The 12875-nt window shown below is 45.9% G+C and overlaps 1 protein-coding gene across 1 annotated transcript; it reads left to right on the top strand.

Annotated features, from left to right (window-relative positions):
- The first annotated feature begins 3503 nt into the window (after positions 1 to 3503).
- Positions 3504 to 6769, top strand: LOC117971644 (membrane progesterone receptor epsilon-like). The gene has a single exon (XM_034919803.2). The coding sequence runs from the start codon at positions 4748 to 4750 to the stop codon at positions 5789 to 5791; it is 1044 nt and encodes a 347-aa protein (XP_034775694.2). The 5' UTR covers positions 3504 to 4747; the 3' UTR covers positions 5792 to 6769.
- The last annotated feature ends 6106 nt before the right edge of the window (positions 6770 to 12875 follow it).

Genomic DNA, 12875 nt, shown 5'->3' with positions numbered 1-12875 from the left:
AGTTTTCCCAGTCGCTGGCAAACATCAAGCTGACTTCTCCCGACCTCGGCTGCCTGGCAGCGACTCTGGTGTTAATGGACAATTCCGCCCGGCTTCTTGGAATTCCTAAAAATAAAAAAATCATCAGCAAGAACCGGTTAAAGGGACAGCAGAGTGGGTGACGAGTTCCCCTCAGAGGAAATCCAGTCAGGGGAGCGCAGGGGGTCTGGTCCCCTGGTAAAGGCACGGCCGCATGGTGTGCAGGGGGGAGTCACACAGTCAGGGGAGCGCAGGGGTCCCCGAGGGTCTCCCCTGGTAAAGGCACGGCCGTGTGGTGCGCAGGGGGGAGTCACACAGTCAGGAGAGCGCAGGGGTCCCCGAGGGTCTCCCCTGGTAAAGGCACGGCCGCGTGGTGTGCAGGGGGGAGTCACAGTCAGGGGAGCGCAGGGGTCGCCGAGGGTCTCCCCTGGTAAAGGCACAACCGCGTGGTGTGCAGGGGGGAGTCACACAGTCAGGGGAGCGCAGGGGTCCCCGAGGGTCTCCCCTGGTAAAGGCACGGCCGCGTGGTGTGCAGGGGGGAGTCACACAGTCAGGGGAGCGCAGGGGTCCCCGAGGGTCTCCCCTGGTAAAGGCACGGCCGCGTGGTGTGCAGGGGGGAGTCACACAGTCAGGGGAGCGCAGGGGTCCCCGAGGGTCTCCCCTGGTAAAGGCACGGCCGCGTGGTGTGCAGGGGGGAGTCACACAGTCAGGGGAGCGCAGGGGTCCCCGAGGGTCTCCCCTGGTAAAGGCACGGCCGCGTGGTGTGCAGGGGGGAGTCACACAGTCAGGGGAGCGCAGGGGTCCCCGAGGGTCTCCCCTGGTAAAGGCACGGCCGTGTGGTGTGCAGGGGGGGAGTCACACAGTCAGGGGAGCGCAGGGGTCCCCGAGGGTCTCTCCTGGTAAAGGCACGGCCGCGTGGTGCGCAGGGGGGAGTCACACAGTCAGGGGAGCGCAGGGGTCCCCGAGGGTCTCCCCTAGTAAAGGCACAACCGCGTGGTGTGCAGGGGGGAGTCACACAGTCAGGGGAGCGCAGGGGTCCCCGAGGGTCTCCCCTGGTAAAGGCACAACCGCGTGGTGTGCAGGGGGGAGTCACACAGTCAGGGGAGCGCAGGGGTCCCCGAGGGTCTCCCCTGGTAAAGGCACGGCCGCGTGGTGCGCAGGGGGGAGTCACACAGTCAGGGGAGTGCAGGGGTCCCCTAATTAACAAACTAAAATAATCAGGACGCTACATTGTTCACAATAATAAAAGGGCAATCACAGCAAAGCATAAGGAAACACTGTAAAGTTTCTGAAGGGTTATATTTGAAGTTCTGCATGTACTGTAATTGCATATCCAGGATACAGCAGCGCTATTTAAAAGCGTGTGTTCGGCTTCCTGTCTGGCACAACGGAGCATTCCATTGTCCTGTCAAGGGAGGGGGGGGAGGGTTCTGCGTCTGTGTAAATTGGCACACTCCCCCCTGCGTATTTATACTGTACAGCTGTGTTTGTGATCGAATTGAGAGAGACTTCAGACTGCTTTGGAGAAGACATAGCCCCCCTGGCACAACATCAAAGGGTATAGAAATTAAAACGGACGCAGTTAGCGAAACAATTCAATAAACCTACCTGTCCTGAGTGGCGCATCCAGTAAAGGCGCTCCGCGTGGAGTACAGGATGTACCGTAAAGTCTGGAAATCGCAGGCTATAAATAAATTAAATCTTGAAGTCTTATACCTCTTTGGTCACCTGGAGGGTGAAATTGTCCCCGCCCCCTTTCAAACGCCTTCTTTCCTCTTATTGACCAACCAGTTGCTTTCCGCTGTTGACTGACATGCTCTGTAGCCAGTAAACATTGACTATGAAGAACCAGTATTGCACTGCAAGACAATTCAAAGACTTGCAGTGGCAACCATCTGCCACTAGATGGCAGCATAGCTTAAGGAATAAGACAGCTGTGAAGCACTGGAGCCCTCTATTGCAGCGCTACCATTATTTCCATTGAAAAGCCAACACTGACCCCTGGCGACCAATAATTGTATTGCATGTTAAAATGTTCTTTTTTAGCATTATTTTCAGCCCATCTTGCTCGTTTGGTTGTTAGCTTATTGATCCCAGAATCTCCTCAAGCAGCTTCTTGAAGGATCCCAGGGTGTCAGCTTCAACAACATTACTGGGGAGTTGGTTCCAGACCCTCACAATTCTCTGTGTAAAAAAAAGTGCCTCCAAATACCTGATTCACTAAGCTGACTTTTCTCCTAAAAAATCTATTATGCACACTTCCTGGTCACTTTATTAGGACCTGCCCCTAATATCGAGTTACCCTTTGTCCCGATCACAGCCTCGATGTGGCACGGACTCTGCAAAGTGTCTCCAGTCATACTGAACGCAGTGCGGAGGTTATCCAGCCTAGTGTCTGCTTGAATTTTGCTGGACAGTTGAAGGATTTTCTCTGTTAATAAATTAACTGTGTTTTTTTTGTTTTTTTTTGAAGGAGCTGTTACTATCCCAGCTTTGGCTAAATTTGCATTTTTCACTTCTGTGCGTCTTAAAAGAATATTTCTTAAAATTCCAAACCACAGCTTAGAAAAAGAGGAAACAGTGCAGACTCTTGTCAGTTTGCGTGTTTACTCAGCCAGGCTGGTTTGAGAATCTGGTTTGTCGGTTCAATCGCCACTTCAGGTTTTGCAAAAACAGCTGACCGTTTTTTAGAACCCCTATTTTTTTTAGGACAGCGTCAGTATTTTGAATCTTGCCTGTGTACTACCCTTACCGGGAGTAACTAGCTTCTCCTAACTCTGCGTGCAGCTGTGACCTCGGAAGGACGATAAAACCTGTTTTTCTGCTTAACAAGCTGTTTTGAGCCTATGTACAAACCACAATCAAACCGAGTGATTCTAAAACCATTTGCTTGTGTAAAAATATACCTTCAGGCAAGTATCACAGAACGCCTGATAATACACTATAGAAATGAAACAGGCTGTTTCTGATCAGCCCTGTGCGGAGGCGGTATCTGGTCCAGATGAATAGCAACGCTGTTATCTTTTCATCATCCTTTGTTTATTTCCATTACGCAAACCGTTGCTTCTGTTTCCCTTTTAAACGTTATAGAAATCACGGACACTGTCTGTAAACATGATCCTGTGCTTAATGTAAACTCTGAATCAACGCAGGGTTAAACTGCACACAACTGGTGCACATCATTATTAGCCCTGGTCAACTCTAAATATAACTGTTAATTCTGCAAATATAGATAAAAATCGCACAGGCTGTAGCTGATAAAGGGACTCATAGGGGTCGATTTACACGCTACCCATTATCGCTGAATAATGCGTTCAAAGGTTCACAGTGACGAAGGCAGCAGGTGAGGATTGCTGTGCAAGGAGAGCTGGGCTGCTCTTTAGAAAGCAAAGCGCGTTCTGTGGATAATACGTCACAGAGGGGTGGTTCCGTTCAAGGTTCGGGATAGGCGGCGCTGTCTCTTTAAATGCGCATTGCACCTGCCTGCTTGCGGCGGCTTGTATAGCCGGCGTGACCAAGTTACTATTAAACCGGGTGTCATCTGAGATCAGCATGCAGAGAGGGGAGAGAGAGAGAGGAGAGAGGAGAGACAGCGGTGTTCAAACGGGAATTTCCTTAATCTAATAATATCGTCATTGGGGATTTAAAAAAAAAAATGGACAATTCATGAAATACAACGTTGCCGTGTTCTCCATCAGAAACCTACCTCATCACCAACGAAGAAAATAGAAGCGTCAGAGAACAAAGCGTTTAGTCTCTTCAATGCTGCAAATACTATAATAATAATAATAATAATAATAATAATAATAATAATAATAATAATAATAATAAAAATAAATAGAAGGAGCATTCTATTTCTGACTGGGTCGCGGTTATACCACAAACACACGGAGGTTTTAACATATCCAGCAACGAGGGACCTGCATAACGAAGCACGGGAGCCGGAGGATTTGGGGGTCTTTTCAAAACAGAGGCACCTCCTCCGGACACAACAACACGCCGAGAAAAGGATGTCGCTTCAGCCCGTGTCCCGGGACCCCTATCACAGACAAGACCGCAGCGGATAGCGTGCATATGCTGGCCAGCGCGGACTGCTTATTAATAATAATAATAATAATAATAATAATAATAATAATAATAATAATAATAATAATAACTGATGTATTGTTTTTATTTATTTGTGTATTTATTTTATTCAAATTGATTCGCTGTCTGTCTGGCTGGCTGTTTTGCGTTGTTTTGCTCACACAGCTCGGACGCACTAACCGTCTCTGCAGACAGTCAAGTATTTTTTTTTTTTTTTTTGGTCTGCACAGCGCCTTTCCTGTGGTTGACAAGCGGACTGTAAGTAAACCGGCTGATAAACGGAACTGTCACACACGTGACGCTGGCAGAAAAAAAGCGGCTAAGCTTTTTAAAAATCACACGGCAGATCTCAGACTATGAACTTTGAGCTGTGCCGGAACAGCACACACGTTCTTGCGCTTTCAAAGACTGAAGACAGAACAGGATAGGAAATCAGAGAAATACTAAACAAAAAAACACTATTTTGTTACAGTTTGGAGAATTATATACCTGTTATATTGAAATCTTTGATTTTTTTTTTAATGAGGCAAAATTAAGGGCAGCTAAACCGTAATATTTCTTGCCGAGTTTGTACAACGACTTAAATACCAATACAACCCTTATTTAAAATAAATAAATACATCTGTGATTTGACCCCACTGGCATGCCTCTCAGAAGAAAGCCATCCCACCTCCTCCTGCACACCCAAGTGCCGGCCCGGGTGACGGAGAGCTTCATCCTCTCCGGGTACCGTTTCCCCGATTACAGCTTCCTGGAGTGCTTGCTGTCCGCTTTCCAGCCCACGAACGAGACCGGCAACTTCTGGACTCACTTCCTGGCCGTGTTCGTGTTCGCGCTCAGTTTCCTGGAGCTCTTCTTCACCCGGGACTCGACCCCCTCCTTCTCCGACCCCTTTTTCTACCCGCTCTGGAACTACGTCATCGGCGTGTTCGGTCTCCTCCTGGCGAGCAGCATGGCGCATCTCTTCAACTCCATGTCGCTCCTGGTGCGTGAGATCTGCTTTTTCGTGGACTACGGCACCATCAGCGCCTACACCGTCGGCTCTTCCTTGGCTTATTTTTATTACATCCACCCGCAGACAGCCGCCCCCGGCAATGCTTCCTCCGACCCCTGGCAGCCCCTTCGTGGGGTCGGCTTCTTCGACACCCTCTACATCCCCAGTGCGTGCCTCGTGGCCGTCATCTGCACCCTGGCCTGCTGCAGCACCCGACGTCGCTGGCGGAAATACCGCTACATCATCCGGACTTTCGTTTTCCTGCTGCCCTTCACCGTGGCTTCTGCCCCTATTTTTTACCGCCTCTACGCGGGACCCCTGAACGGAACCTTGGCCCCCTTTTTTTACCGTCACTGCTTCTGGCTGTTAGCCTCGGCGGTGTTCAACGTCAGCAAGATCCCGGAGCGTTTTTCTCCCGGTAAGTTTGATATCTGGGGCCACAGCCACCAGTGGTTTCACTGCTGCACCTTCATGAGCATCCTGGACGAACTGCGCATGATCAAGGGCGAAATCCGCTGGCTGTCAGCCGTCACGGACCCGGCGGCTGAGCTCCCGCTGGCCGCCGCGACGCTGTGCTCCACCTACGGGGTGATGTTCGGCGTGCAGTGTTGCATAGGCGGGATCATATCTGCTTTTGCTGTGCGGGCTTCGGGGGATCACAGTGAGAAGGCTCACCACAGGAAATGCAGCTAAAATCCTGTTCCATGAATATATTAATTAGTGCTGAACAAGAATACTACTATTAATAATAATAATAATAATAATAATAATAATAATAATAATAATAATTGCCTCCAGTTTGCACACCAACCCACTGGAGTCAAAAGTGAATAAATCGACTAGGCAGCTAGCCTTTTGCAATACTGTATATATGTGTTTGTACAAAAAATAGAATCAGTCGATAAGTCAGTCACTGCTGATCATTTCGAACTAACCTGTTTGCTGAAGTGGAGTCCTACATTTCAATTGTAGTGGCGTATGTGTTAAAAAATGTTATTGGGGCGTCTGAATACTTATGTTTATTTTGTACACATTTTTCAGAGCGGTGCACGCAGGGTTAACACTGGCCTGGGTTTCAGAACTTCAGTCTAGTATAGTATTGAAATGATCAGGAGCCAGGACTTCACTGAGGGGAGCTCTGAACCCCAGGACTGGGTGCAGCAGCAGCAGCAACAGGGCTAGTGTGAGTTTGTAACCCTGCTCAAACTCCTGGCTCCTGATCATTTCGATATTAATAATAATAACAGACTTCATTGAGGGGAGTTCTGAACCCCAGGACTGGGTGCAGCAGCAGCAGCAGCAGCAGGGCTAGTGTGAGTCTGTAACCCTGCTCAAACTCCTGGCTCCTGATCATTTTAATATTAATAATAATAACAGACCTCATTGAGGGGAGCTCTGAACCCCAGGACTGGGTGCAGCAGCAGCAGCAGCAGCAGCAGGGCTAGTGTGAGTCTGTAACCCTGCTCAAACTCCTGGCTCCTGATCATAATAATGATGGCTAAGCAAATTACAAAGTACTGTACTGTGTGTGTGTGTATATATATATATATATATATATATATATAATGCTTGTTTGTTTTGTTTTTTAACAAACTGTGAAATCTTTATTTAAAACAGGAATGTGAAATAAATTTCTCCGATACAGTTACTCTAAGTGGTCAGAAACATTAACTGCCGAGTCTTCATTTTAAAAAAGCGAGGATGATTCAAACGACACGTGGACCTGCTTTGTAAAGAAGCTGTGCTGTCTCTTATTCTGGGGGTCTGACACAGCGAACCTCAAACTAGGTCTCCTGGAACCAGGTTTCAAGCCGCTGCTCCTGGAAAAGTGGCTTCGTGTTCCCCCAGCTTTAGGATGCACTTTTTTAGGTGATGCAAAACTTGTGTCCAGAGCTGTAGGTTGTCTTTGAAAAGGCTAGCTGTGTAAGTGCTGCTGAGTGGGGCTGACTCAAAGGCAGATGGTTGGTGGAAGGCAGGGGAGGTGTCACGAAGAGGCGCGGGGGGGGCTATAAACAGACAGCTGCACTCTGCAAGCGAGCTGTGCAGGGTTACTGGAGCAAGGTCACTGAATAAGCGATAAGGCAGGGATGGTTACAGTGTACTACACAAAGCCAGACATGCAGTGAAGCTTCAATGGAAGTGGTTCTGTATTATACTAAGAGGCGATAGTAGCACAAGTATAGGGCAGCTACTGTGGGGCGAGGCTGGTAGAATGGAACCACAGTGTGCTAACTATACCCTTCCCAAATGATCTTCAGTGGCAATGCAATGGTTCTGTATTATACTAAGGGGTAAATGGCAGTTCAGTCTGTGTGATTCAAGCCTGCCCTGGACTGGAGGGAGCCCCCTTTCTCTTAGGGGGGTGAGGGAGGGAGGGAGCAGTTCAGTCTCTGTGCCTCAAGCCTGCCCTGGACTGGAGGGAGCCCCCTTTCTCTTAGGGGGGTGAGGGAGGGAGGGAGCAGTTCAGTCTCCGTGGGAATTGGTGAATTGAGGAAAATAAAAATCAATGCAGCCATACAGACCACCGGTATGGGAGAACCAATTGAAACACCCGCCATCTACAGCACACACTTTGACACGCGCTGCTCAGTGTTAAAAGCTGTATCTCAAGAAAAGATTGTCTTTGATCTTCTGGGAGGGGTCTGCCTGTCTGCATTGCTACTGAAGATCATTGAGGAAGGGTATAGTTAGCACACTGTGGTCCCATTCTACCAATGGCATCCCATTGTAACAGCCCTATACTTGTGCTACCATTGCCCCTCATTATAATACAGAACTGTTATTGAATTGCCATTGAAGATCATTGAGGGTATAGTTAGCACACTGTGGTCCCATTCTACCAATGGCATCCCATTGTAACAGCCCTATACTTGTGCTACCATTGCCCCTCATTATAATACAGAACTGTTATTGAATTGCCATTGAAGATCATTGAGGGTATAGTTAGCACACTGTGGTCCCATTCTACCAAAGGCAGAAAAAGCTGCCCTATACTTGTGCTACCATTGGCCCTCAGTATAATACAGAACCATTGCAGTGCTGCTGTCTGTCTGCATTGCCACTGAAGATCATTAGGCACACTGTGGTGCCATTCTACCAATGGTAGAACCTTGGGTTGGAACGACAGTGGTGCTGTCATTTGAGGAAAGACTCCGACATCATCAGCCTGGGGATGCCCTTTCTCGTTACAACCCTTCTAAATATTTCACGTGATTCTTTGTTTTCGATTCATGCAATATTTACAGCCGTCTATTGTTTCTCTTTATTATTATTTATTTAGCAGACGCCTTTATCCAAGGCGGCTTACAGAGACTAGGGTGTGTGAACTACGCATCAGCTGCAGAGTCACTTACAACTACGTCTCACCCGAAAGACGGAGCACAAGGAGGTTAAGCTGAGGGTCACACAATGAGTCAGTGGCTGAGGTGGGATTTGAACCGGGGACCTCCTGGTTACAAGCCCGTTTCTTTAACCACTGGACCACACAGCCTCCACGCACGAGAGCAAACTTTTCCATTTGGCCGTGTTTCAAGCTGCTGCAGTGACCCAGCTCGCTCCAGTCTCACTCCGGTGATGGAAACGAAGACTCCCATTACACCCAGCCCCGATCCTTTACCCCGTTCATCCCAACTGAGCTCTCCGTTACTGAACTAGACCCTTCATGAGACTGATCATCAGCTTAATCACACCTTTTTAATCGTTCTCAGCTCCTACAAAGTTGCAGATTTCAAGTTACTGATAACATTTTATAGTTGAGTTGAAAAATGTTTATTAAGAGTTGAGAACAATTTAAAAAAAGGTCTAATTAAGCTAATGATCCGTTCAATTAAGGGTTTAGTTCAGTAATCGAGAGCTCAGTGGGAATGGAAACCAGCAGACACAGCAGGGGGTCCCCAGGACCGGGGGTTCAAAACCGCTGGTCTAAATGGTCCTGTTACTCCTAGATTGAGATTTTGGTTGCTTTTTGCATTTGAATTGGGTTTGAATTTTGTTAAAAAAATGCCAGTAGGGGCCAGATGGGGGCTTCTATGTCAGAACATTTGTTTTTTCTTCATTTGGTCTAGCCCTTGAGGTATAGATCTCATTTATTAAGGCGGTCCTGCCAAGATAAGGCAGGCAAGAAAAAATAAATAAATAAAAAAAACTTGATAAAAATCAAACGGCAGAAAAGAGACAAACTGTTCAAACAGAACTTGTCATTCCACCTTAAAAAAAAACAAAAACCCAGCGATGCCGCCTTAAAAACCGACCCTGTAAGTGACAGAGGAAATGAGAGAGAGGAAGTGGAATTATCACTGCGGGAGATTGTGATCTGATCAGACCAGGATCTATCAAGCCTCGCACGCTCAGAACCACTTCCTCAACTCTCCAGTGTGACTGTTCCCTTGAATGTCTCTCAATTACTGAACCAGACCCTTAATTGAACTATTATTTAGCTTAATCAGGGCTTTTTAAAATTGTTCTCAGCTTCTGCAAAGTTGCAGATTTCAAGTTATTTACAACATTTTATTGTTAAGCCAAAATCTCCAACTTCATAGGAGCTGAGAACTGTGAAAAAGGCCAAATTAAGCTAATTAGTAGTTCAATTAAGGGTCTAGTTCAGTAATTGAGAGCTCAGTTGGAATGAGGGTACACTTACAGGGGGGTCCCCTGGACCGGGTTTGGGATCTGTTTAGAGGAACACAGCGGAGCAGAACAGCTTCAAAATAGAGGCCGCAGATTCATAACAAATACCTGGCTGAATCCCACAGGAACAACACCGGAATGTAGAAGTTCTGAAGTCATTCGTTCTGAATTCCGCCCCCCTGTTAATTCACGTGGGTTTAATTAACACACACTCGTTCTGTGCTGCTTTGTAACAAACGATGCAGGTCACATGGTCAGACACGGCTTGCATCCTGTAACCTGAGTTTTAGCAAATCACCTTACAGCCTTTCCCCCCCTCCCATTCAAATTCAGTCAAATTCTGCAGCAAATTTTCTTAAAGCAAACAACCACAAGAAAATAAGATTAGATTCTTGCATTACAAATACATTTAGATTCGTAATAATAATAATAATAATAATAATAATAATAATAATAATTATAATATTAGATTCGTAATAATAATAATAATAATAATAATAATAATAATAATAATAATCAAAATAATATTAGATTTGTAATAATAATAATAATAATAATAATAATAATAATTCAGGGTTCAGGATATTAAATTCAGGAGTGATTTTAAAATTCTGCTCATGACTTATAAGGCTCTTCATGGTTTTTTGGCAGTGTATATTTACAGGAACTTTTGGCCCCTTGAGATCAGCAAATGCTCAACTTTTGATTGTTCCTAGAAGTCATCTAAAATTAGGAGGGACCTGGTGGACCCGATCTGATTAGAATCAATCGATTCAATGGGACGTTATGAAGGAAAATCATCCCACAGGAATGGGCCAATAGGCATCTACTAGCCTCCCAACAGGTAGAGTCTTTAGTAGCCGCTAGAGGGCGCTAAAAAGCAGTTTTGAAATAATAGTTTGATAGCATTATTATTTATTTCTTAGCAAAAGCCCTTATCCAGGGCGACTTACAATTGTTACAAGATATCACATTATTTTTACATACAATTACCTATTTATACAGTTGGGTTTTTACTGGAGCAATCTAGGTAAAGTACCTTGCTCAAGAGTACAGTAGCAGTGTCCCTCACCTGGGATTGAACCCACGACCCTCTGTTCAAGAGTCCAGAGCCCTAACCACTACTCCACACTGCTGCCCCGTAACACGGTAACACAGGTAGGTTTAGCGGAAGAGGGTAGATTTAGGGGTTAGCATTCCTATGAGGTGATTTTGCTTGCTAACGTCCCGTTCTAATCAGGTCGGCTGCAGGAATGCTGGCGCGGTCGAATCTTTTAAATCAAACTGAAAAAAAACGTTTTGTGTTTGAGTTATCTGTGAGCTGGATTGATCGAGCAATTTTGATTTTGTATTGTAAAGCGTCCACATGAAGAGCACTATATAAAAGCAAATGATATTGTATTGTATATAGTCTGTATGCTTTTATAGTTGAGCTGGGCAGTATTCTGGTTCCCAAGGTGTCCATGTTATTGGCTCCAGGTCCCCTGGTGTATTGAAACGTGCTCAGTGAGACGAGTTATTGGCTTCACTATTGCAAGAATTTCTTTTTTTTTAAAGACTTTTCCTGGGGCTCCAAATTCTTTTTGCATGTTGGAAAGAGAATACGGGCTGAACGTCACGCTCGAGCCTGCAGGCTTGCATTCTTTCAATCACAGCCACGCTATACCACGCTTAAACAAGCCCACACACTCCCCCTGCCTGCCTGCCTGCCTCTCTCCCTCTCTCTCTCTCTCTCTCACAAGCTCCAGCTCACAAATATTATTATACAATATAATTTACTTTTATATAGTGCTCTTCATGTGGACGCTTTACAATACAAAATCAAAATTGCTCGATCAATCCAGCTCACAAATAACTCAAACACAAAACGTTTTTTTTCAGTTTGATTTAAAAGATTCGACCGCGCCAGCATTCCTGCAGCCGACCTGATTAGAACGGGACGTTAGCAAGCAAAATCACCTCATAGGAATGCTAACCCCTAAATCTACCCTCTTCCGCTAAACCTACCTGTGTTACTGTGTTACGGGGCAGCAGTGTGGAGTAGTGGTTAGGGCGCTGGACTCTTGACCGCAGGGTCGTGGGTTCAATCCCAGGTGGGGGACACTGCTGCTGTACCCTTGAGCAAGGTACTTTACCTAGATTGCTCCAGTAAAAAACTGTATAAATGGGTAATTGTATGTAAAAAATAATGTGGTATCTTGTAACAATTGTAAGTCTACTAATAAATAAATAATAATAATAAAGCCAAATGAAATCTGATGAATACATGTTATGCTAACGAAATCTAACATGAAACGATGCTGTATTTCTAGTACCTGTAAGCACTCCCCTGTGTCTCTCTTGCACAGTGGATACTGTTATGCAAGCTGTTAGCGATTTAAAGGTGTCTCTGCAGATCTTAATCCCCATGGCTATAGAGGCAGCGTGGCTCATTATTGCAAAGGTCCTGCAAGTACAGCCTGTATGATATACAGACTGTGTGCATGTTGTAGCTTTTTATATCACACAAGTACAGCAGCGTGCACATGTATGAGAACACCCCATGGCTTCCGTGGTGTTGCTGTTTTGAGTATGAAATCAAACCACTGGAACTGAAATTCTTGTCTTCAATAATCCATACATGCAATTTATTTAAAACAGCAAGAGAAAAGGAACACATTATCTTTTATCGAAGTTGTTTAAGAGGCCTTATTAAAGCACAAAGTGGTCTAACGATTTCACACGCGCTCCTGTCGTTTCTGTGTCACTGACCGAAAACTGACACATTCTCACACCCTGAGGCGTTCAGGCAGGTAGGTGTATCAAGGATACAAGCGACACATTTTGAGGTTTTTTCATGAATCTGCAGCTACAAGGATAAACTAATGCTGTCTTTTCAACTTATCCACGGGGTTAGCCTGCCCACTAGTGTCACAAACAAGCAAGTTCATTTCATGCGTCACAACCGAACACCTCAGTTCTGTGTGTCCTGCACTCAAAAAAAAAAATTCACTGGTTAAAGTCCAGGGGCTTGTAAACAGAAGGTCCCCGGTTCAAATCCCACCTCTGCCACTGACTGCCTCGCTGTGTGTGACCCTGAGCAAGTCACTTCACCTCCTTGTGCTCCGTCCTGCAGATGAGATGTTAAATCAACGTCCTATTGGAAGTGACT

This window comes from Acipenser ruthenus, chromosome 50 (assembly GCF_902713425.1).
Source record: "Acipenser ruthenus chromosome 50, fAciRut3.2 maternal haplotype, whole genome shotgun sequence".
NCBI lineage: Eukaryota > Metazoa > Chordata > Actinopteri > Acipenseriformes > Acipenseridae > Acipenser > Acipenser ruthenus.
This window is presented reverse-complemented; position numbering and strand designations above follow the sequence as displayed.

Bases quoted from the DNA above. Each gene is read 5' to 3' on its own strand.
- LOC117971644 (XM_034919803.2), top strand. From the start codon at position 4,748: ATGCCTCTCAGAAGAAAGCCATCCCACCTCCTCCTGCACACCCAAGTG.